The sequence below is a fragment of the Centruroides sculpturatus genome, unplaced genomic scaffold (assembly GCF_000671375.1).
Source record: "Centruroides sculpturatus isolate CEXI.00-Female unplaced genomic scaffold, Cexi_2.0 scaffold1309, whole genome shotgun sequence".
In the NCBI taxonomy this organism is placed as follows: Eukaryota; Metazoa; Arthropoda; class Arachnida; order Scorpiones; family Buthidae; genus Centruroides; species Centruroides sculpturatus.
Window position 1 is genome coordinate 22,821 of NW_019385432.1, and position 27,533 is coordinate 50,353.

The 27,533-nt window shown below is 32.2% G+C and overlaps 1 protein-coding gene across 5 annotated transcripts; it reads left to right on the forward strand.

Annotated features, from left to right (window-relative positions):
- Window positions 1–200: 200 nt before the first annotated feature.
- On the forward strand, window positions 201–26,394 carry LOC111638929 (tyrosine-protein phosphatase 99A-like). 5 transcript variants are annotated; one of them, XM_023384712.1, is made up of 19 exons: window positions 201–495; window positions 737–878; window positions 959–1,070; window positions 8,668–8,747; window positions 8,819–8,916; window positions 10,341–10,413; window positions 10,521–10,600; window positions 10,669–10,833; window positions 10,907–10,927; window positions 11,627–11,659; window positions 21,906–22,040; window positions 22,186–22,337; window positions 22,414–22,549; window positions 22,617–22,784; window positions 22,866–23,036; window positions 23,122–23,250; window positions 23,329–23,600; window positions 23,932–24,067; window positions 25,519–26,394. In XM_023384712.1, exons 1-19 carry the CDS (start codon window positions 463–465, stop codon window positions 25,663–25,665), a joined length of 2,283 nt encoding a protein of 760 aa, XP_023240480.1. In that variant the 5' UTR covers window positions 201–462; the 3' UTR covers window positions 25,666–26,394. The 5 variants fall into 5 exon arrangements, with proteins under 5 accessions (XP_023240480.1, XP_023240479.1, XP_023240481.1 ...); XM_023384711.1 differs by having other exon boundaries at window positions 202–495; window positions 10,341–10,434; XM_023384713.1 differs by having other exon boundaries at window positions 203–495; window positions 10,341–10,434; window positions 10,669–10,803.
- Window positions 26,395–27,533: the final 1,139 nt, after the last annotated feature.

Here is a 27,533-nt window from a genome sequence, read left to right on the forward strand (position 1 = left end):
CTGTGTCAAGACTGAGATTTTAAATTACTGCCAAAATGCAATTAACACATTGCATGGGGAAGAGTGACTATTTAAGTTTTCCCTAGAATTAGTTTGGTGCACCATGGTTTCCATGATCCTGATATTATGCCTCTAAACTTCTCCCTCTGGGGATGTCTGAAGGATGGGGTGACCTCTCAATGAACTTCATGTGTGCATATGGGATTCTGTGCTTCTGTTATGCTGCAGAATGCATGAAAGGAACATGTTTAATGTTAACTGCTTTTTTTTTAATTGCATTTTCAGATACAAATTTTTCTGTGTTTAACAGGTCCAAGTGCTCCCAACATTGTAAATCTCACCTGTCAGTCTCTGGATAGCTTATTTCTACAGTGGGAAAGACCTCAAACGTTCTACAGGAATATCGATTACTATCTCGTGTACTATCGTTCTGAAGATTCCTGGGAATTTCAGGAACTAATAATGACTGCTCCCGAAGATCGCATTGACCATGCTGTACGTTACTTTTAAATTTATACTCGTGTCCAAAATTAAAGCAACATGCACAAATGTAAATGTCAAAAATGGCCCTCCATCACAAGGGATTGACAATGTAAATTTCGACTACTCACATTTTGTGGTGGTGAATTTACTTGGGTATTATGTTTGTTGCTTTAATTTTGTACATCAGCTTACATCACTTATCATTATCACCTGAATAAATGCTTAAAATATGCTTATAATTATATTTTTTAAGATGTTTATTCCCAATTTAACTGCAAATACTTTGTACGAAGTCAAAGTGAGAGGAGTCACTCATAGCATCATAGAGAATTCTAAGGCGTATAAAGGACAGTTTTCGACGTCGAGAAAAGTAGTTCTTCAAAATAAATGTCCAAGTACGTTAATGAAATATTTTGTTATATATGAAAATAAACCATATTTTATCTTTGAAATTGCAATTAAAATAATCTTAAAGGTTTTACTGGATCTCCGTATACCGATACGACAGTAAGTGCCGGAATGGTTGCAGGAGTCATGTGTGCATCATTTGCATTATTATTAGCTATCATCTCGTTCATTCTGTGGAGGTAGGTGATAAATTTTAATTGTCTAAAAATACTTTAACCCTTTAGGGGGAGTACTTGGAAACATATCCAAGAAGATAAAGCTTGTAGTAACACAAAACGACACAGTAGAGCAACAAAATGTGACAAATTGTCAAAAAAACTTTATAATTTACAATAGAATAGTATAGCAATATCTCAAACAAGAGTCGCCAGCAGCAAGACTGCTCAACAGCACCCCCATTTTCATTTAATTTTATCATATATAAAAGCTTAGATAAGATTAAGAGTAATAATACCATCATCAAAACTAAGTTTTATTCTTTTTTATTTCATTTAATGTGAATAAAGTATGTTAAAATGTATCTTTACAGAGTTTATAGTTTCTAGTTAGAAAAACCAACAAAATTTTAAAGTACTGTATTTACTCGGGTATAGGACAATCTCACGTATAGGACAAAGTGTATTCTTAGAGATCAAAATAAAGAAAATTAGATTTATTAGTACAGTTCTAATTTTATTTCGTTTAATCACAAAATATTATCAAATGCACGTGTTAAGGCAAACATGGTTGTTTGCCTTAATATGTGCATTTGATAATATTTTGTGATAATATTTATTTTTAATGATTCAAAATGTGCTAATATTTATTAAAAATAACAATTTAACTAATATAAAATAATCACATTTATAATCATTGCTAAGTGACCTGTATTTCATTAATGTTTTTATAAATAACGAGAAACTATTTTCTGCAAACTAATGAGATGCAATACAGTTTTTAATTGATGGATTTAGGATTAAACCAATAAACAAAGAGGCGTGTGTCTTAATTTGTAAACAAATTAAGACACACACCTCTTTGTTTATTGGTTACATTGGATATACACACTATAAGTAGACTTTAGATCTATAATGATAGCATAAAGGATAAACGGTTCACAGAAATTATTGCAAAAATGCAAAGAATCCTTCGTTCGTGCATATAGGCCAACCTAGGTTTTTGAAGCAATGAAAAATGAATATAAACCTCGTCTTATATGCGAGTAAATACAGTAATAGAAGCTCTTAAGCTATGTTAACTGGTTAATTGGGTTAGAATAATATCAGAATTTCATTTTGATACTTAATTTATGTAAATGATTACCTATTTCATAACTGACAAGATTGAAAACATATAAAATGTCATATATATTCTTATTTGTCAGATAAATTGTCTTTAATTACTAAAATATAAGATGTCTCGTTTAATGATTCAAATTTTCTTAAATTCAGACATTTTGATTGAATAATCCACTCAACGTATTTGAAAAATTAGAATTTTCACTTTGTTTATACATAATGGGATCCAAAAGTTTAGGGATTTGGCATATAAGTTCCTTGCCTTGAATAGCTTAAAACATCAATACACAGCCACCTTCAAAAAACCTCCTTGGGTGATGATACACTTTTGCCAACGCTTGTATGGCTTCCGAAAGCACTGCCTTGAGCCATGTTTTGCAACCACCCATAATACCTCCTGTGATGCTTCATTTGATGAACCAAAATGACATCATAAATGGCATGAGATCATTTTGATGTTTGAATCATCAAATGAAATAAAAGCATCATTGCAGCAATGGCTTATGGCAGTGCTTCTGGAAGTCATACAAGCACTAGTAAAAGTATATCATCATCCAAAGAGATTCTTTTGAAGGTGGTTGTGTGTTGGTGTTTTAAACTGTTCAAGGCAAGGCATTATACACCAAGTCTTTGAATTTTTTCAATCATACCATATATATTATGATTAAAAAATGATATCAAAAATGAAGTTTTTCCTAATTGATGAATTTGGCAAGATGGACCAATTTGGTTTCTGTCCTGCTCCCCCCAACATTACTTCTTTTTATTATTTCGTGTGAAGGACCCAGTTTATGAAATGCCCATTAGATATTAAAATGTTAAGAGGTTGCATAATAAGCAGTCGGAACCATCACTTGAGACATGTTATAATATTCTCTCAATATTAAGAGAGAATGTTATCTCTCTCCAAGTATATTATAACATGTGGTGCACATATTAAGGTTTTTTAAAGACAGGAAATGTTTTTGAGCTTGCTCATTAATTAGAGCATGCTGTGTGGATGTATCTGTTTTTCTAAAATAAATGAGTTTCTGTAATCTGTCATTTTGTTGTTTGGACAGACACCCTGTATATTTTCTTCCCAATTATTTCAATATAAATTTACGAAAAGGAAAATTACAATGTACAATGTAATTTATAAAGAATCTTACATACGTTCGGAAGGCATTGCAAAGTGACACAAAATGCCAGAGTCACCAATTTAATTTTAATTTAATTGGTTGGAGATTTAATTAACACACAAATAATTTTTAAAAATTTAAAATTTATAAAAATATTGAATATTTATTTATTGAAATATTCAATATTTACATGAATACAGTGGATCCTCCAATCCACTACCCAGTAATTCAGTACAATCAAGGATTGTCAAGGCTGAGCATCATTGTTGGCTGTCAAAACAAAGAAGAAGCTAGAGTCTGAATTTGTAAAAAAATCAAATGAAATATATATATATATTATATAACAAAATCCTAAATATAAGTATGCATGGTATTACACTGGTCCCAGACATGCCAACAAGATTATACTTACTATAAATTGTTAAGAAATGGAATGAAATTCAATTTGACCAATAAACAGTAAAAGGGTACTAATACTACTTTAAAAAAAGAAATGAGTTCTTACTTATAGAACATATTGAAAATGAATGGGCGAAGAAAGATAGAAGCTAGAGCTAAACAAATGCCAAGAAGCATATAAAAGTCAAATGAAAAATAATAGAATGTTGAATCATTTCTAATTATTTAGGCCATTCAATGTCAAACAACGAAGAAGACAATAAACATATCTACATGATAAAATAAACACAATAATCAAGTTTTTTTTTATAGAAAAGTTGCCAGCCAAAATTAAACTATGCTTACACAGCATTGCCCAAAAAGCAGCTCCCTGGCAATGTAATTCGAACAATCAACAAAATACAAACATGACTTGGAAACATTGTAAATGAAAGTTTCAAAATCTGCTCAGTTGGAATGAAAGTGAAACAAGAAAACATAACTAAGCCATAAAAGTCAATATAAAAGTGTATTGGGGATACAGTTTAATAGGAGGAACGAAGAATTGCCATTCTTACTTTTGAATAACAATTAATGACATGACTTGAGGTAATCACAACAGAAATGTCTGGAAGTATTATAAAAGTCATCACTGAATGGAAATAAGTCTACAACCTGATGAAAACAGTAAGACTTTTATTATGGCAGATACATATTTTTGCAGACAAAGCGCAACGACAACATATGTAATGCCTCGTTTTGCCTGCGGCTGCAGACCGGAGGCTCCATTTAGGCACAAGAGAAAATGACCTTCAAACTTCTGCTAAAATGTGACCACACCGAGCACGAATTCTCTTCGACAGCCTAACGACACTCGACTCGTCCAGGGCAATCCATTGCACGGCGAACGAGTTGAGGCAGATTCGGATCACCTCGGATGGGCATCCACGCTAACGTGCTCCCACAGCTTCACCACGCCTCATTCATGGGCACATTTAAATGTGTACATGACATTACTCCTCACAATCATTATAATCCATTAGAAACTTACCCAATATTGATTCCTCAAGAAAAATTATTCCCAAGAAAATTTATATTTTCTTTTCTAACTACACTATTTCAATTTTCACGATAAGATTTGTACAAAGGAGAAACATTATACAGAATAAGAATACAGCAAACTTATTTATTTGGAATGAGGAAGCTGTTCGTGTACTGTCAAGACTTTAAAAGAGTCAGATATAAAATAATTAACTTACTTAATTTGTTCACATCGATAAGCCGAACACGTGCCAGAAATCTGTCCATTTAACAGAGGATTGGACAAAAATTACGTGTGTATCTGATTAATCCACTTTTCTTACATAAGAAATTTAAAAAATCGATCCCTTCGGGTCCACCGACGTCGATTAAAACAACCAAAACGCTTAAATACCCATACGTCACATGTAAAAACCGGTTGATTAATGAGTCATCCAGTGGGGGAACCGCAACCCACGTGTTGGCAGTGAGCTACGGTGACGTAACGATCGCTATCGCGCGTCATTCAGAACGACTTGTGTGTTTAACAACAATTTGCATACAATGGCACCAGTCTCAAAGGTTAGACACGGCGAATTCGTAGTGTGACGTAGGACAAAGAGCCAAACATCAGTCTTGAAAGTTTAGAAAAAAGTACATAAATAAGTCTGACAAACATATAGGAAGTGCGGTATCTCTAAACATGGTGTGTATTATTATAAATACTGGAGCATATTCCTATAGTTTTAACCGTAGAGTAAGTGTATCAAGAGGGTTCACTCAGGAAACACAAGTAAATTCTGTACATATTGGCGACTAATCGAATTAATCGGGATTGCCGGATATTACGTCAAAATCACGTGAGTCACGTGATTGAACACGTTGCTTTTGTTTAGACCCGAAAATTCCCTCTTGTTTCGACTTTCGAGGTAGAAGACATGAATCGCAAGCGACGAAGGACAAAATATAACTGCAAGCGTCAAGTATAAGAGTAATATTACCTGAATTATACTTAGTTTGGTATAGAAATAATGGTAATTAAATCAAATTGTTAAGAATTAATAATAACCGTACAATCACGTGTAAAAGACGTCAAATGTTATGACGACAATGCACAGTAAGCGGAAAGATGCCGATTGGCCGGTTTAAGGAAAACGTCACGACTGAAATTACGATTAGATGAATGGGGAGTTAACTTTTCACTTTGTACGCTCACCGTCATTTGGCCGCCATATTGTTTCGTAATAAAACCGGAAATACACTAGTTGTAGTCGTCAAAATAAGAAAATACATTTAAATTTTAAATAATTGTGGATCTGTAAATCGAAAGGAAGTTTTAATCTCTATTTTATATACAGTCGGACTGGTTTACTTCCGTTTTGTTACAAAACAATATGGCGGACAAATGACGATGGAAATGCAACTACTGTATTTGCACCCTGTTTTTCGAAAAGTGTTTGATCTTTAGAAAACGAAAACTATGGCTCTGTATAGATACAATGGAGTCTGGGAGACTCCTGTCCAACGTTCCTTAAACGATTTGCATATTTAAAATGTAAAATTTGAAGTGACAGATGTATTAAACAATGGAAACACAAGGTACTGACAACAGTTTGTGTTTTGTAATATCCTCGTGCAAATTTCTATTTCTATACAGGGTGTTAAGAAATTAGAGTATGGTAGAGGAAGGCAACACGAGTGGTTTTGGTCCTATGAATTGGGGTTACTGCAGCTTCTCTTAAAGATACATGCTCCCAAAGTTCTTTTCACTAGTGTACCGTGGGTGTCAGCCATCCGGGGCAGAGGAAAATTTCTTCCCCCTTATTTAGGTGTTTCAATTTAAAAGATCAAAATTCAGTTTTGTCACAGAACAAGCTATGAAAAATTTGGTGGTAGTGCAGCGACCTGTTTAAAATTGTCCTATTGGATATTAGTGGTGTATATGAATGCGAATGAATCATACAAGCAAAAAAAAAAGGGTTAACAGGTTTCGCAGGAATTCCTCGGACGAAAAAGTTACTAGTTCACCCGGCGAGTCACTTCACGGACTGTCCGGACGATAGCACTATCGTAGGAGCGATGCAAGTATAGATTAGGATGTTTGAAATTTTTACAAGATATTATTATTATTTATTGTGAAATTTTGCCGCCCCCTAAAAAGTGCTGCCCCTGCCGCCCCCACTACGGTACGCCACTGGTTTTTTTGCTGCCTGGCAAAGTGTGAATGCATGTAGGAAAGCCCATTGTTGTCGTCATGTGCCTTGTTTTGTGGTGTAACGAATGAAATGTAATAATTAGAATTGCAACGGAGAATGTTGTTAGTTGTTATTACTTTATTGATGACTCAGTTTTAGTTGAGTATCAAATTTTAAGTACAGTTAATAATAAAAAGGTGATAGTCAGACAAAATCTATATATATAACCCATTCAACGGGTGTCTGTCCGCGTAACCGTTTGATAACGGACACTAGAGTCAAGTGGTGATTTGACGCGTGATCGACAACCTTCAATAGGCACAAGATCTATTGCATCATTGGAATAAATCATTTTAACATCTGGTCTGTCCTATGTGAGCAGTTTCTACACTCTCACTATCAAACTGTACAAGTCCTTGCAGAATATCCACCATAGAAAAAGTTTTATGGTTGTATTTAGAACAGAGAAGCCCAACGTTACTATTATCTCATGATAATAGTAATGTTGGGCTTCTCTGTATGGTATTTGTACATCACAGGACAGTAACCACTACCAAAAGTTTAGGACCATATATCATGTAAATGATCTACAGCAAGCCTCTGTATCATTGGACCAAAATTGTTTGTATTAACCCTCTATCACCTATTTCATGTTGTTGCACTAATTTCTTAACACTTGTATAGTTACCATACTATTGACTATCTTCTTTAAACTATACATTGATAGACAGTGTTAATGCCAAGTAATGGCATTTTCACATGTGCCTCTTATTTTCCTATTGGTACTTTTCCCCTTTGCAGATTAGAAGTATTATTTTTTGGTCCTGTTATTTCACTTTCTTGTGTAACTGTGAAACATTCTGAATGTCATAAGATGGCTTATCATTAAGTTTTCCATCTTAGATAAAATTTCTGCTTTGTGTGTATTAAGATGATTATATTTCACGTCATTTGTGAATAGCATTGTCTCCTTTTGGTTTTCAAAAATAAGGGCAACAATGATAATGCATGTACAGTACAGTAGATTATCTGAAGTGATGGTTTTGAGTTTAATGTGCTGCAGCAAAAAGTTTATAAGGTATGTCTTGTGACACCTTCCAGAAAAGTTCTTTTCATAAACTTCTCTATGATATAGTCGAGAAACACACTAGTAAAGTATTTACATAACTAGAGTGGTTTGAAGTAATTGCAGAAAGCTGCAGTTGACTAAAATAAGGTGGAGTTAGTCTACCGAAGAACTTTGTAGTTAGACCCCTTTGACTTTAGACCCATTTCTGCCAATTCTGAAGTGTGTCCTGGTTGAATTGTAAATGATATAGTCCAGCTATTATTAAAGATAATCATATTTTACTTACTACTCTGTCATACACTTTAATTCGCACAACCTTTTATAATTCTTTCCCTTCATACTCGGTGTCTGCTGTTTGGTTTTATCTAGCTTTTGCATACTGTTTTTTGGGTTTCTTGTTATTCCCTACCTTTTATACATTTGTACTTTATGTTGATCAGTATTATTTTCACAGAATTGTGTATGCCATATTCATATGTTCAGTGTAGGTGGCATCTACCAGTAAAATCAGTTTTGGGTTTAAAAAAAATATTGGCATGCATTAGATTCAAGTAAATATGAGCATTTATTACAACAAAAATCACTATAGTAAGATAAGTAGTTTATTCATTAGCTCTATATGAACATTGAATAACCATTTTTAAAAATATTATACGAAACTCTTCGTAATTTCATGCAATATTGATTTTGATCAATTTTATTTATATGTTTTATAGGAAATATTTTCAAGCGGCATATTATTATTTAGACGATCCTCCCGGAAACAGAGCATCGCCACAACTGTCGGAAACTTTCGGTTAGTTTTTTTGTTTACTTAATATAATTCAATTAAATTTTTATTTATAATTTCTAAATAATAAATTTTAGAGGACTCAGAATACGCTTCCATTCCTATTTCTCAATGGTGTAAACATGTTGCCGATCTTCACGCTGACGGAGATATTGGGTTTTCGAGGGAATACGAAGTAAGTGAAAAATGATTAATTATATTCAATTTATAAGATGCTACTAAAATCAACAACTTTCTACTTTATTGGGGATTTTCAGAATATTTAATTTTCTAGTCTTTTGACTCATCTTCATCATGCAAATCATAGAAGAAAGCATGGGAAATGCAATTTGCCGACTTTCAAACTTGGTTTCAGGCCAATTCTGTTGTAAATAGATGATTTAATCATGCATTGAAACAGTTTGAATTTGAAAGTTGATAGTGTTCAATTTCAGTTTACAAAGTTTTTTGGTTAAAGTCTACCTTGGTAGTCCCAATGATGGCACTTTGGTTAGGTTAGGTTAACTACATTTTTAGTTGACATTTCCTTTTTTTTCTTTTGTTTAAGAACTACCATGAATTAATAACTAGTGACGTTAAAAAATCAACGGCCTGCCAATGGCTCCGTTCTGAGACGAGTTTGTCAGGAGCACGAACAGTCAGAAGCGCGACCATTAGAGCTGCCAAGATAAACTTTAACCAGTTTTTTTTTTTTTTTTTAATAATTTATACCCATGATGATGAGCTGGAAGGCTTGAAACTTCAAAATGTTAAACATCCCTAGTTATAAACTGTTCTGTAAAATTTATTTGTTCAGGCACATGTATAAAAAGTGTTGGAGAATGTTGGTTGATACGAGTTTCACGTGTGTAAGCTTAAAAGGGCTGTGCTGCTGCAGAGTGGTGGTATTGTAGACCTCCACTGCCGCACGATCTAGCTCACCAGGGCTTTATTTCTATTGATTGCCTGACATCATATCTTTGAAATTTTTTCTTTAGGCATGTCAAGGATTATGTGTATGCTTCGAAAGGACCTAAGACAAGTGTCCTATATGCAGGAATTGCAAATGCAATTACCAGCACAACTCCTAGCATGTTGCATGTTACAATACTATAAAGTAGAGCATTGATTATCTGAATATTGATCAACCGAAACGTCAATTAACCAAAAGCTTTACAGTCAGAAAATTTAAGTTTCCGCTAGTGCTGTGGTGCTGCAATCTTTGGCTATGTCTTAGGCTACTCCAATATTATTTTTTTTTTTTTTTGGTGTGCATGTTTTACCTGGCAGCACTGGCGCGACCATGAGAGAGTACTTAAGGATGTGCCAGGATTTGAATAAATTTCAACATGGGATAGGTTAATATATTTTTTCGTACATAATCAGTTATCCGAAAAATCGATTTTTCGAACAACCCTAGTCTCCAATTGATTTGGATAATTGACGCTATACTGTATTTACGTTTCTTTTTTCCAATATTAATCCATAAAACTAGGGACATCCTGTATTTAGGAATTAAGGAAAGTATTCTAAAGGTCTCCAATAAAGCATGAAATAATGGACATTTACATTTAGAGAAGTAAATTTTAATTACTAAAAATACTTCTTTTTTGTTTTCAGATGATTCAACAATCTGTCGATCTCGATCTCTCTTCTGAATATTCTCAAATGATCGAAAATAAAAATAAAAATCGTTACGTAAACATTGTTGCCTGTGTGTGCCAGTTCAGTTAAATTTTTTATTGTAAACTTTGCCCAACGATACCTGTAATTGAAAAAAGATATATTTGTGTCTTTCAGATGATCACAGTAGAGTTATATTAAAGTCGGTACCGGGTCAGAAAAAATCCGCCGATTACATAAATGCGAATTATATTGACGTGAGTAATTTACAATTAATTTAAAAAGTGTCAAATTGATTTTTCCTAAATACCATTTTTTATTACAGGGCTATAATAAATCTAGAGCATACATAGGTACACAGGGTCCACTGCCATCTACGTTTGACGATTATTGGAGAATGATTTGGGAGCAGAGAGTGTACATAATGATAATGATCACCAACCTTGTAGAACGAGGAAGGGTATGTGATTCAGTAATTAGAACGACGTCAGTACGTATGCATACAAACATTCATTTTAAAAAGCTTTTTATCGAATTTAAAGTTTCTCTTTATCACTTTTTAGGAGGATACATTTTCTCTATGGGTTCGTTAATTCTTTTTATATGATTATGCAGACAAATTTATAAATGTAATAAATATATCTGCATTTGTTTCATTATAAAAATGTACAGTTGAAAATTAATATAAGTTTCAAAATTTTAAAAATAATTAAATTATCATAAAATTAAAAACGATTATGTGTAATGTGATTCGCAATAATTTTAATTGTTTTTTATGCAGAATGCCAGAGATTTAGATGCCTGCAGTACGGCACGGCATCAAATTGCCACGCAATATCCTAAAATCCATAAAACGAGCATTTTTTCTAATACACTTCTTGATCCCCTAAAGTTTTTATGAATATATCAAGGCAACCCTTTAAGTCCCAAAATATTGTTTAGTCATTAAACGTTACTTTTTGCTTATTATTCTAGCCAAAAAACCTGCAGAAAATAAATAAATCGATTTAGTTGAGTATTGTACTTGCAGTCCCATGTCCCGGAACCCAAGATATTTACTTACTTTGCTTTTCCTTTACTTTCTATGTATATTTTTAGTACCTCCTATTGTTTTCATTATATTTATTTCTTACAATGGGACTTAAAGTGTTTTTAAGAATAAACAGGTTTGCAAAATGATGTATATACTGTACATATAATGAATATAAAATATATACCGTATATACATATTTATTCGAATGCTATGTTGACAAGGCACTCTGTCTTGATCTCTTGCATGACAGCACGAACCTAGCACCTCTGATTTGGATGACAGTGTAAGTACTTCAACAGATTACTGTTTATCTCCATTTTTTGTCTATTCCCTTCCCATTTGTGTTTGTCTTTCTTAACTCTAATTGATGATTTAATATAATTCATATTGGGACTTGAAGGTGTTGTCCTTTGAATATGTATTATATATGTATCATGTGTATATAAATGAGAAAAGAATTACCCTTAATAAATTTCTACCATCAAATTACATTGCAGTAGACTTGAAAGTTTAGTTTATTAATTAAATATATAATATATAAAACTATTTTTTAAATAGCAGAGGAAAAAAATATGAACCTTTTCTAAACTGCCATATGACAAATTTATTTGACTTTATACTGGGTAATCAAATGAGAAGTTTGTGAGGAATAAACTTGGGGATACAACAAGCTAGCTGTGCTTGTTACTAGTTCAATATGCTTCATAAGAAATGCTTAAGTTCGAACATATATTTACCATGGACTTGAGATAACATTGAAACTTTAAATAAATATACATGCAGTATAAAGTTATTGGAATTGTGAAATAGCACTTTAATGGACATGAAGATAACTTACCTAATCACCTTCAAAATATGATCGTACAGTGCATACACCCTTGATCCTGCCATTGTTAGAAGCACAATTGGAAGGCTTCTTTTGAACTATTTGGGAGTTGGCTGTCGCATTTGATTTGATGTTGTTCATGGTTGAAAAATACATCCCCTCGAAACCCATTTTTAGCGTAGAGAACAGCCAAAGGTCACTTAGAGTGAGATTCATTGAGTATGGCAATTGGGCAATAATGGGATGTCTTGTCAACAAGGAATTGTTACATGACAAGCAGTGAGTAGTGCATTAGCATGATGCAAAAACCACCCTCGTTTCATAACCATGGAGAACATCAAATCAAATATAATGGCTGAACCCTCAAGCCTTCCAACAGTGCTTCCAGCAATGGCAGGATTGATAGCATAAATGGCCAAAGGGTCCTACTTTGAAAGTGATTAGTAAACATTTGTGTGTGTTCTACCATTACAGTGCTATACCACAATTCCATGAACTTTTTGGCTGCCCATGTATATTGGTGACATGTGACAAGCCAATCAGGCACCACTGACTCCAAGCCTACAAGAAAGCCAGCTTTACTCTCACTAGAAAAATGTTTCTGAAATTTATCACTTTTCTCATCCATTAGACTCAAGTAGGAATGTTATATTTATGTTAGTGTTGAATCTCAAATATCTTCAAATTCACAAATATGTATTTTATTGTTTTGTTCCGTATATCTGCAGAAGTAAAAAAATTGATAAATATTCCAATATATATCAAGTGTAAAGCTGATTTTTTTTTATTTAAAATTAAATTCAACAACTTCAGTGTATTCATTGTGTTGTTTGGTGTAAGAATCTGTTACTCATATAAATTCTACTTTGTGATCAATAGGATGACTATCATGCCAAAAAACTGTATAATAAAATAAAATGGAGAAGACACTGAGGTCGGCATTACATGTACGTTTCGTCGAAAGTGCTTGCGATAAGAAAATGTACATGTAACATCGGCCTCAGTGTCTTCTCCATTTTATTTTATTAAATTCTTTCATTAATTATTAAATGATTTTTTGCTAGAATCTTTATATTTAAAACCTATTGCTGATTAATGGTGACTGGATAATTTAATTTAATGCAGTGTTTACAAAATGCATTTTGTGGCTGCCTCAAGGAATTCCATGTCTTGTGAAATCTTGACAATTCCATTATTATAATGAAGTTTGTGGATAATTCAACAAGAATCAAAGATATTGCTAATACAGTGGTACCTCAGGATACGAACGCCCCAGCATACGAAATTTTCAGGATACGACATGAAATTCGAACATCTTTTTGCTCCACGATACGAACAAAAACTCACCATACGACGTTACATTAGTTCGCATTTTTCATTTGTTTTCCTTACTACAGTTATTTTTTTTTAATGTATTACTTGGCTTTAATTTGAGTATGTTTTTCGCATTGGAACGAATTATTTGGTTTAACATGTAATCGTATGGGAAAAGTTGATTCACCTTACGACATTTTCATCATACCATCTCAGTTTCGGAACGGATTAATTTCGTATCCTGAGGTACCACTGTATTAATTGATGTTTTTCAGGATAACATTGGTTTACTAATGATAGTGTGTCTGTCAGAACATTCTTAATATTATAAATTTATAGTTATATATAAATGAAGTCCTTATATAATGTATTCATAAATATTTGTACGAATGTTGAAAGTCAAGCAGTTGTCTAGAGTTATATAGAGTTGTATGTTGTAAACAGAGTTTTGTCCCTAGAAAACTAAAAACAAAAACTATAGAGTTTCTTATTAAGCTAGGAAAGTTTTGCTTTTTGCAGTGATTAAACTTAAAACATTATTTAAAATGTTAAAATCACAAATTAAACATGAGACAGGCAATAAAAATTAATTTTCATAAAAGATTTTGTATAGAAAGCACTGATAATTCTTTTTATAATTTATGATAGAAAGTATTATTATAATGCTTAAGATATTTGTTTGTCAGCTGAAAAAGATACAAAAAAAAAAGCATATTTGGGCATACGAAATGCAAGTTATGGGTATCAAAGTATCATGTGAAAAAGAACAATTTGTTCAAAAGACAAATGTCTAAAAATTGAAGACTGCCTGTAATTTTTATCTTAGAATAGCTCATCTTTTCAATAGTAAAATAATTATTTTAAGTTAATTTTATAAAAGCTAACACTTTTACACGGTAGAGCAAAATGTATAGCTGGATACAAATGAACAACAAAATAACCACTGGATGAATATAGTTCAAAATAACATCAGTACACAGCCAAAGATATGCCATCTGTATATCACAACCTACAAAAGTCGGTCCTGAATATTATGCCAGATAGGTGGTCACTATTACGAGCAATGTATTTTACCAAGCTTGCATTTCATCCGGCAATGTATGTATACCGATCAATAGAGTAACCATTCCAGTTTTGTCTCGCATCCACATTCAAACGTCTTTTTGTCTACTGTCTTTAGAATTGCAGTAAAGAAAAATTGCACCTCTGCAATAGAGAAGGTGTTTTGTGTTCTACAGTTCACAAAGTTAGAATTACTCATTGTTTTTCAAAATGAGTTTTGCAGACAATTTCAAAGAGATCCACCACGTATGGCAAACATTCTTGTTGTGCATTGAGGACTGATTCCAAGTTTGCGAACTTCAGAATGCATTTCTCTGTTGCAGAGTCACCATTTTCATGTACTGTACTGTGCTGTGCTTTTAGAGTTAATAGACAAAAAGACTTGAATGCAGATGGTAGATGAAACTTGGACAGTTACTCTATTGATTGGTGTTTGTTGCATACTTTTTGGGTAATAATTAACATAATTACAGTAATTTAAATTGGTGGTATCTTTTCTGGAAGACCTTGTACAAGAGCATCTTTTGTGTGATCAAAAGTTGCAAATGTGATCCTAGCTCTAAAGGTGAAGAATTACAGATTTAATATATATTAGGCACAAAAGTCAGTTAACCAATTTAGTTGCTTCATTGGAAGTGACCAAATCATGAATAATGATACAGAACTCTTCAAAACCTATCTTAGGTGAAATATATATATTTTAGTTAACTGACTTCTGGAGCAGTCTATAAAAAGATCATATATTTTTTCAAATACAGTAAGTTATCAAAATGAATAAGAGAAAAAAAGAAACAATGAAATGTGAAAAAATATGCATCATAATTCTATTCAGTAGACAAAATTATGTAATAAAGCTTGCGAAAGTGAATTTTTCTGCAAACTTTGATCAAAAGAATTGTATATAAAATAGATAAACTCTATTTATTGTGCAGAATTTAACTGTAAAAATATTCATGCAGTAGTCAGCCTTTGCAAAATAGTATTAGGCACCACAGAAAATTTCTTTTAAACACTGTACGATATTGCAATTATAAATGAAATATAACATATAATTCAAATGGAAGTAAAGTGCACATTTACTAATGTCTATCAATTTAGTGTTTAGCTTCTGATTGTGAGAAATAGAGCGACGGTCGACTCGTACGGACTCGACTGTCTTCTAATCCTCGTTGCTAGTGGTCGAATGTTAAGAACAGCAATAGACATCAAATGTCATTAATATGCATTTCACTATTACATAGAAAATTTTAAATATGGACAGAAAGTATGGAGAGATTCATGTTAATTGTCATTTATATTAATTTATCTTTGCTTTATTATCAAAAAATAAGTTCATATTTTTGTAAATAACATAATAAATTGACATTATAGGTGTTTACATGATATGAAATGCAAAAGGTAGAAGATAATTTAAAGTAAAGTCAGAAAAATTATTTTTTTTTTTGTGAAGAAAATCAATTCTTAGAAAATGCATTATCATGTTTGAAACAGATACGATAAAATGATACCAAGGAGAGTCATTTAACAAGTGGCGCATGATTGTTTTTTTATTTCAAAAGAAAATATTTGCTTTGAAATATATGTTTGTCATCAGTATAAAAGATAAAAGTGCCAAATAACATTTACGGCTATTACTTTTCTACTGCGAGTTCTCTTTGCTTCGCGTGGACTGTTACAAACAAAACCTTGTTAAATCGATATTTTGTTGTTCTATTTAATAAAATTATAAAACTTATGACAAACAAAATTTTCCATAATTTTCATTTATGCTTTAAACACTGTTTACACAAACAAAACCATTGATTTTTAATAAATTATTATATATAATGGGGTGGTCATCTGTTGTTGCAATAGAAACCATTTACTGCCTATCGGAAATATGCAATTATCCTCAATTGGAATGGTATTATATTTAGTTAAAATACTATAGCAATCAGTTATTGCTGTTATTTTACAGGCACTTTATGATTGGCTAGGTAAACATTTGACTTTATGAATGCACCCTTAGCTTTTGGTTGCCCATTTGAGGTTAAGTTTTGAGTTACCTTATAATCTCTGTGTATATCGCATAACACATAACATGCATGTAAATAGCATGCATCAACTTTATAAAAATAAATTGTAATTATATGGAAGGGTGCGTGTGGCTCGTGAACAACACATTGTGAATTTGTGACATATTATTAAAGGGTGACTGACTAGACATGCTCCCAGAGCTATACTTACTGAGTCAACATCAGTAAGAGCCAATGATATATAGCAATGTGGCATATAACATTGTGATGTTAATGATGTTCTGACATACTACTATGTTATTTATCTAGTCCAACAATATTTTTCTCATTTTTGAATGAATGTAGGGACATTATCTAAGCTTTTCACTTGGACTGTTCGAACGGTCATATGTTACACAATTGTATTGCCGATGTTCAAGATCCACATGCTGCTCACGGGCCACATTTACGCCATCAATATGCAAACAAACAGTAACCCTTATTCAATTTAGCTAGACTTAATATGGACGATTTACAAGGTATAACTTTGCCGATTATTAAATTATTGAGCTAATCGATTTGGCAGAAACTTATTTAATTTATAATTATTAACCGTAGCAAAGACGATAATTTAATTGCATACCTTTCTGTCTTTGAATGACTTATTGTGATTACGGTACATTTCAAATATGAAATTCAGAGAAAACTATGGAAAATGTCTATATTTTGCAAATACAGTAGAGTCTATGTAGTCCGTCATTTGCCATTCCAACATGTCGAGTAATCTGGCGTTCCATAGGGCAGTGCACATGAAATTTTTGCATTAACACTTGTCAATGTATGCAATAGAAAGAAAGCGATGTATACTGTCAGTTGCTAGGTGTTTGTTACACATATGGTGTGGTTACATAAACTAAACTGTGAATTAGGTGTTTTTTTTTTTTTAAACTGTGCATTATGTATGTCATACAAAAACCAGTAATCCAACATCCACTAGTCCAATACATGTCAGGTTATGGAGACTCTGAATAACTTAATGTTCAAAAATATTAGTTAATAAAGCTATCAAAATAGGTAATGCATTTGCATGATAAGAACTTACAAGGGTTTGAATCAGGCTTCACACCAATCTTTTCTTCTAGAATTCCTAAATAATTTAATTAATTTAACCTAATTCCTGATTGCTGTATGTACCCAAGTGGATACAACCACTAAATATCAATCGTCGGTTGTGAGTTTGCACTCGGTTAATAGACCGTCCATGTGGGATTTTCCAGGTTTTCTTCATGTGTCTGCAGACCAATTTCTTGTAGTAAATTCTTTTGATGCACTATATTATTACGAGATGGTGGCTTAATTATCTGTCTTTAGACTAAATTTATTAGTTTAATTATTTTTATTTTGGCACAATGGTTTTTTCAATTTGGCATCATTAATGCCCATTTATTCTTTCTGTCGTCGACCTTCGTTACGTCAAGACTCGAGGCTATCCAAAATCGTCAGATTAAAAGGGATAAGATAATAGCTATTGCAATTTCTTGTTGTCTACAAAAGTAATATTATAATAGTTTTTTTGCTTCATTTTGATCTGAGAACAGCTGTATTCAACATACGTGCTAACTGTTTTATACATAACTTAGTTTATTTGTAAAATTTGATGAATTTTATCATTTAATTGGTTTTATCTTTTTTGCATTCTCTTAAGAAAATTGAGTTAAAAGTATATTTTTATTCAGAGAATAATTATAAAAGGCTTTGATGTGTAAAACAAAATGCACACAATATACTCATTATATCACTCCTTCAGATATATTGTGTTGTTATTTTCTCTTTCAAATATATTTCTTATTTGCACTATGTGCACAATATAGTGAGGAGCTACTATATATTAAAATGATAGATTTATAGAAATGAGACTTTCTCGATAAGAAAAGCGACAAATTTATTGTCTTTGATACGAGAGATGGGACCCCTCCAAATGATTCTCACCCTTTCAGATTCGTTCCCCAGTGCCCTAGAGCAGTAGCCAATGCCTTAACTTCTCGGCCATCTGGCCTTAATTAAAATTAAAATATTAAAGAGAACGCTTTGCATTTACTAATGATACCATCTACTTTTGTTGTATCTATTAACTACTTGAATTGTCTTTACAAAGCAAAATTGATATAAAATGTACTAAAAATACATTATCTTTTTTATGCTAGTGTAAACTGGCAATTATACTTTACAATTTTCAGCCATGCAAAAAAGACTAAATGACTCTTGCCATCAAATAGCAAACTCATTTTGAAAACTGCTGAAATGCAACTTTGTGCAAAAGATAAAAGTTTACTGTTTTGATTCCGTTTGCAAGCATGCAGCCAACAAGTAAATACTTTCTTGTTTATCATTGTAACTACGGTGACATTTTATTAACTCGGCATCGTCTGGACCGACGTGGCACTGCATCATCAAATATGCCGACTTATCGGATGATGGAATATTTTCTGGTTTTTTCAATTCCCCAGAAATAGTTTTACATAACTTAGCATGTAAAATTGTACAAACTTTCCTTTTATGATTGTTTAACATGCCATTTCAATTTTTCCAGATTATTCCTAGATTATTGGTTAAAGTGTCCAGATTATTGTTTAGGAATAATCTGGACACTTTAACCAGAATCTTACTTTGTACACTTTCATTTATATCTATTTATATTATTTATAGTTTTAATTAACCAGCTACCTAATTACATATAAATACAGACGAATACCTGGTGCATTGATACTCCCCCCAAAGACAAGCTGGACGTGTCAGCAGACGAGATGTCGCGTTAACGGAATTTCACTACGTTTGAAACGGTCGAGTTAAACCCCTACTGGAATCTAAAATGTTTTATATAAATACATACATATATTTATATGTAGAGGAACAGCACAAAAGTTGGATCCCTACTCCAAACTAATAAGAGTTAGAGTTCTTATAGCCATAATCATGGTCTAAAAGATTGCATGATAGTGGCCACTAAGGTTTTATAGTGTTTCATTAAATTAATTCTGGATATTAGTAAGGTGTTTGGTTTTTTTACTTATTTATTTGTTCCCCAGTTTTTAACGATTGTTCACTATAGTACTAACCATTATTAGAATGTCACTAGCGAGTTCTTAAGCACATTTCACTGTGTTTCAAAAGCCTCACAATTGATCCAAATGTGCAGTTTGTAGTAATTGTGGCTTTTATATTCATACAGGTAACAGCACCTGTGTGAATATAAATGAGTGCTTTAAATAAAAATTTTGTGTGTTTGTTATAAATTGATATAGCGTAATAATAAAATTATTTTGAATTTGTTGTATTACATAAAATATATTCTACTTAACTGTCTATAGTTTTTTAGAGATATTAGTATAAACAAGTGAGTGGATAAGAGCATTGAATATTGGTAGTCAGTTGCAGGTTTGTGCCACACTGACAGATTGGCCACGTGGAGTTTTCTGGATTTTTTTTAATATTTGTAACATCTAAATAGAAGCCACCGTAAAATGTCCTCTTGGGAGGCATTGGCATGTAATGAATTGCAAAAGTTGTGTATTATTGTGTAAATTGCAAAAGTGCATTATTGTATCCCATTTATATCAGAATCAAACTGAAATAATCTATTTGTCAGAGTATAATCACAGTGGCCGAAACTATCAAATTACTACTGTTAGCATAGAGAACATCCAATGAGCATAGTGGAGCCATACACAAAATCTGTAATTTTGGCTCTCAAAATTTTAAATCTCCAACTCTTTTGTAAAAGTCCAACATGGTAAATGGTACAATAAGATGGTTCATTACCACTGTGTGAATTATCAAGCAACTTTTTAGATCTGTAATAATCTATAATTAAGTATAAGTCTAAATATAATGAATACTTCAGTCTATTTACGGGCTTTTATCAGGTTCTTACATGTTAATCCGGTGTTTTTCAACCTTTTTTATTTGATGGCACACTCAAACCTATAATTAAATTTTCACGGCACAAATTTATGTGGAAAAAATCACGTGATTTAAAGTTGTGTTTGTAAATATCCTGTCGCCATATTAATTGCCACTTAACCTAATTAGTTTTGTTTATAATTTTTATGAATTAAATAAAACAGTATTGTTGTTCCTTAAAATAGCAGCAAGTTACTTTTCTTATTCAACTTACTTTGCATAAGAAAAGCAATTAACATTAAGTCTTTATTTGCATTTAGAAATGGAATGATAATTGCCTTTAGAAACCTGCACAATGTCTCACTATTTCTAAGATAAAATGAATCACAATAAGTTTCGCAGCACACCAGTTGAAAATCACTGTGTTAATCTATACAAAAATGTTTTAAATTATCAAACATTTTAAAAATTATAATAGAATATGTTAATGGACAGTGTTTGATTAGATGATTTAAATAGTGTCATTGAATTATCTTGGAACAGAATACAATAAACTTGTAATGGTTAACAAAGGTTTGATCGTGGAATCAAAGTTCATGTTTTACTTGTACTTTGTAAAAAGTTCTTTAATTTTCTTTGATAAACCAAGATTTTTTCTTGCAGATTGTCTTCCTTTGTTTGTTTTATGACTCTTCTGGATAACATAGGTTGACTTGAAGTTTTCTTTACTCTTTAAACAGATGCATGCAGGCATGAAAATTAAGGTGACGTCAATGCTGTGTTTGATCAATTTTAATTGCCCATTTTAATTGTCGAGGTCAAAGAGGAGAACGGCAACAGCAGTTGTCAACATTCTGTATCACCTTAATTTTGCTGCCCGTGCACATCTATCATTTTCAGTTTTGACTAGTTTCTCGTAACAAATTATTACTGAGGCAAGTTAAGTACCTGCCATTCTGAGATGCTGGGTTTGAATCCTGATCAATTTAGGTACAGATCGATCCAGACACATCTGGCCCCATCTGTTGCTATACAATTGGTCTATTTCAGTGTGATCGATTGGCGAGAGATGAGCATGATAAAAGATCCTCTTTGTACCTGGAGTGGAAGAAATTAGATTACTTGCTAAAAATATAACTATTTACATTTAAATCCTGCAATATTATTTGATGGTAAGAAATTTTATAGGTGCCATCTTTGTTTTCATTATAAAAAATCTTCTCAGAAATAGTTTATTCTCTATATATATGCCAGGGCAAAAAATAATTTAATGTTGAATTAATTATTATAAATGGTTAAATCTCAAATAATTATTTTAAGTGAGTAAAAATATTTTAGGTTTATTATTAAATACAACTTATTTCTTTCCACTTAATGCTCTTAATTATTAAACAAGCAAAGGTTGGAATTAAACGACAACCATTATCTTACAGAGAAAATGTGACATGTATTGGCCGAAAGAAGGAATCGAAACGTATGGCATCATTCAAGTTCGGCTGATAGGAGAGCTTAACATGGCCACATACATTCTGAGGACTTTCATTATTCGAAACACTAAAATCAGAAAGGTAAATAATGATAATTATTGAAATAATGATGTGTATATATATATATATATATTCAAATGGCTGGATAAAATAAAATGTAGAAAATGTAAAATGTATTTTCAAATGTTATTTTTATGAGCAATGCTGACTAATGTTATATTTACAGAAACAAGGAGCCGAACGAACGGTCTATCAGTATCACTACACAAATTGGCCTGATCACGGAGTACCGGATCACCCACTTCCCGTTCTCAGTTTCGTTCGAAAGTCTTCGGCAGCTAATCCTCCATTTGGCGGGCCGATTATTGTGCATTGCAGGTGAGTCTGATGTCTGATATTGGTTTTTTAATATTAAACTTAAGTTAAAGACTGTATTTTTAATTTTTCTTTCAAGTGCCGGTGTGGGGCGAACAGGAACGTATATTGTCTTGGATGCGATGTTAAAACAAATACAGCAGAGACAGAGCGTAAATGTGTTTGGTTTCCTTAAGCATATTCGACAGCAGAGAAATTATTTGGTGCAGACAGAAGTACGTAGATATTTTTTTAAAATCGTAAACGGAATTATATATAAATGAAAAATAATAATTTTTTTAGGAACAATATATATTTATTCATGATGCTTTGCTGGAAGCCATCGAGAGCGGTGACACCGAAATCAATTGTGGTCATTTGTCGCAATACATACAAAATTTGACTTCCAGTGAAAGCAACCTTAATTCGGGTGATAAAAATAGTCTAACGTTACTTGAACGGCAGTTTAAGGTTTGTTATTTCCTTTTGTATTTTTGCTCTTAATGTACTTAAATGATTTCATTTAATGTTTTTTTTTTTTTTTAAATGTAGCTGCTGACCTCTTTTAAAGCCAGAGACTTTAATGTTGTTTCTGCCTTAAAACCTTGTAATAAAATGAAAAACCGTTCGTTAAACCTTATTCCTATAGAATCCAGCCGTGTTCACATTACTCCGAAACCTGGCACAGATGGTTCCGATTATATAAATGCTACGTTTTTTCAAGTAAGAAATTATAGGTTGTGTCAAATGGATTTAAATAATTTTCTATTTAAACAGCAAAAATTTATAAAAATTTCTTTATAAATAGGGCTTCACTAAGTTACGTGAATTTATTATAACTCAGTATCCGCTACAAGAAACGATTGGTGATTTTTGGCAAATGGTCTGGGACCATAATTCTCAAACTGTTGTTTTAATGTGTGCCGTTGTGGAGAAGGTAAGCATATCAATACTTTTTTTATAACAACATTATCAAAAATATATTATAATTGAGGTAATTTATGTATATTTTAAGGATTATCCGTGCTTTTGGCCCGAGAATGACGTCGAAATGGATTATGGACACTTTAAAGTGAAAATGGTGGAAGAAAACATTCAGGAGTGTGTAACGACGCGAGACTTTATCCTTCAGTCAAATCAGGATGAGTACGAAGTTACTTGTCGCATCATTCAATGCCCCGGCTGGCCGGAGGCTTTCACACCAACGAACCAGATTTTTGATTTAGTGCGGATCGTGCAAGACTGGCATCTCGAATATCAAAACGGCCCAATGATTGTTGTCGATAGGTAAGTCGCATTTAAGTTTTTTATGCTTAAAATATCGCTTGATCGGTCATTATGAGCCCCAAACAAAACATGAAATCAAAATATATGTATGACAACTGTTACACATGCATTTCTTTACTGATGCATTTCTTTACTGTATTTGAAAGTTAATTTAATAATATACATACATGTAATATGGCTAGTCATCTATTTCTATTCCAATCTGTTGACTTTGTTATCCTTTATTTACTTGTAGATTTATCTGAACTTATCGGGAGTTGTTTTTAAATGTTTTTCTACATTGATATAAATATGGTGCTATAATTTTGATTAAAAATAATAATTCTGTTAGGTTTGGAGGTACAGACGCTGCAACATTCTGTTGTCTAACAACCGTTTATAAGCAGTTAGGTTATGAAAACTGCCTTGATGTATATATGTATGCTAAGTTGTATCATGTACGCAGACCAGGAATATGGAGAACACAGGTAAGTAAATAGAATTTTAAAAAGTTTAAGATTAAATATTGATAATTATACTTTAAAATTTAGAACTTTTTTATCCTTCCAACTTGGTATTATAGTTGAAATTGAAATAAACTTCATAATAACAAAGATACAAATACAATAGTGCCTCATACTTTGAATTTAATTGATTCCGGGAAGCTGTTTGAACCCAAATTGTTCAAAATCCGAATCAGTTTTTTCCATTAGAAATAACAGAAAGTGAATTAATCCATTCTAAAACCCAAAACAATTCCCATTTTGATAAACAACACAATTAAATGTCATAAATAATAAATTAAAACATGAAAACAATAAATAAAATATGTAAATAATGTATAATAAAATGAAAATTGCATTTATCATACAGTCAACACTTAGCATCTTTAACTTGGCTGTCAGATACACTGCATGTGTATTGCTTTTGTGCTTTGTGATAAATTTTTGTTTCACCTTAATTGTCGATACTACAATCTTTCCCTTAGGCTTCATTACTTCCAGACACTTCTTAGATGCTATGGTTAATAACAGGAGTTATATATATAACTCTTGAGCAAAAGTATAGAGTATTTTGTAATTGTGGAAAAATTGTTTCGATCCTGAAATAATCAAACTGACAAAAATATTATTGAACTTTTAGCAATTGGCAAATATAATAGGTATATTAAAGTATTTACACTCCAAATAACATAAAGATGATTGCATATTATAAAGTTTATGGCATTTTAAACAAAGTAAGAGTTGAACAAATATGGAATACTGATGATTAATGCTTTGTAAGGCCACTTTTTGCCATAATTACAGCTGTAGTTCTTTGTAGCATTGTAGAAATAGAGATTTTACATAGTTTTGGATTAACCTTCAACCATGATTCTCTGACTGTTTTCTTAAGATATTATTTTCATTAGAACATTCCAGACATTTTCAGTCGGAGGTATATCTGGATTGTTGGCAGGCCATTCTAAATGCTGTATGATGTGTTTTTGAAGTCTTTGTTTACTTTTTATAATTAGAAAGAATTAGATAACCCAACAAATAGGGTATAACATTTTTTGCAGGGCTTATCACACCAAGGCCGACTGAAAGAAGGACCAGAACTTTTAAAAGTTCTGGTCCTTCTTTCCACAACAATTATAAATATATAAATATTCTATACTTTTGCTCAAGGTTTTATAACTAAACACACCAAACATAAAGCAAAAAAAAAAAAAACAACACTGAAAACACACAAATGTAATGCAAGAGATGCTCTTGCAGCAGAAGTTTGAACCCAGAAGTATCATTTGAAGTTAGAATCGTTTGAAGTATGAGGTACCATTATAACTAATATATATATATATTTTTTTGCAATAACTAAGTTATAAGGTAAATCTAATTGGTATACCAGTGGACTTAATTGTATCTAATCTTATTAAAACTCCATTGACTCGTTTCAGGATGACATCCTGTTTCTATATAAAGCCATAGAAACCATTATTACGCCACCAGAATGTGGAGATGCAGACACTTCGTACAACAATCAGTCTAATAATGGACATGTTAATAGCAATGGACATGTAGTCAAAGTTAACACGAATGTTTGAAATGATTAGCAGAACGAACACCCACACCAAATTCCAAAAAAAAAGAAAACGAGAAAAAAAAAAAATAATAATACAGCAGGCCTGGTGTATTCAAAGACCGATCTGTCTGGGACCACACTTCTTCCATCAGAGAGTCCACACGATTAAGAAAAACAAGAAAATATTTTTCCCAAGTCTTTAGTTTTTACAAAAGTCCAGAAGACAATTCTTGCTCAAGATTGATTTTCTTAGTTGATCTCCATTTTCTCACGGCAGCTACCGAACACTCGTATATATTTCTTCTCCTGTGCTATTTATAGGTAGGTGACATTCCAGAGGACATTCGTTACACAAAGAGAAAGCTTTATAACGAGTCAAACCGTCGGAAAGAACCGGCATGTAATAAGAAAAATACAGAGTTTAGTCATCTTCTAAGTGTAAATTATGAAATTGTAAAAATTGTTACCAAAAAAAATCGTAGAATATGAAATAGATAGTAATGTTTGTCGAGCGCATCTTCGATCTTTATGCATTGTTAGTGTCAGATTTGTCTCGTAACTTAGCCAAAAAGAAAAATAATTAATTTATGTAGCATCTCATTTTTCACACTGCCATTTCATCCATTGATCTATGTAATCTATCATTCTCTAAATAGCATTTTTTCTTCCAAGAGAATTTATATTGTGTCGTGAAAGGAATTAAGTTTGGTTAAGAAACTATAAATAATTCTATCTTTTTAAAACATATATATATATATATAATATAAAATATATATACATGAACACGCATTCACAAAACACACATACACACAAATATATATATAAATATATATATTTTAGATCAAATGAAAGAGGTTTATTGAGATTAAAGAATTAAAATGAGGGAGAAAAAGAACCATTTATCTGACATTCCAGTTTGATTTTCTCTGCCGATCCTGTTGTTTTTTTTACACTCCTTCCGAGTTTGATGTTTTAAAAACTCTTTTGATTATCAAAAATTTAAAGAAACACTTAAATAAAAAGCACGAGGTTCGAGTTACACAAGTGGCAATACGAATGGGTCGAGAGTGTCGCACGGTATGAATTTATTCTGCAAATGGCCTCACCAAATGAGTTTGTACCATGCGATACCCATGACCATTCATTTTGCAATTTGCTTAAAGCCGGCTTCACATGTACCCGAACATGTGGACAGAACTGTCAGTCTTTTTCATGTACACATTCAGATATAACTGAACAGGCATGCCTGTCTGGTATACCTGAAAATGTGGAGGACAGAGCTGTCAGTTCTATTTTATCTGCACGTACAGGCATTCCTGTTCAGATATACCAGTACATGTGTACCTGGCTTAACTCAACTCTAGGCATCCGGCATGAAGACACAAGTGTAAACACAATGCAGACCAAGCCGAAGCTTTCACAGAGGGTTTATATCCGGTCGCTACACACTTCCGGCTTTGTGCGTTGCTGCCCATGACATCCTAAAAATTCAGTTATTTCGGATCTCCAGTTAGTGTCGATGAGTATTTTCGCTTGTAAATTGTTGTCAGTGCCAAAGTTTTTTTATTAGAATTTTTTAAAACTCAACAGAATTATAGCAAAATAGAATTTAAAACAAAAACTTTTTTGCGATGGATAGAATTATTAAATTAATAATAATAATAATAAAAACGGGTTTGATATATTCTTAAGACTTCTCAAAGAAGTAATTGTACCTCATCTCTTGCAGTATTACTGTAAATTTTACTTTACGGATGAGAATTTGTGCAGTGGTACTAATTGAATTTATAAATATTTATCAAGTTTCAGGTTTCCTTCTATTATTATTTTACATCTAAACTGCACAACCAGGAGTCCATTTCTCCATTCTATGTATTGTAAATATATAGT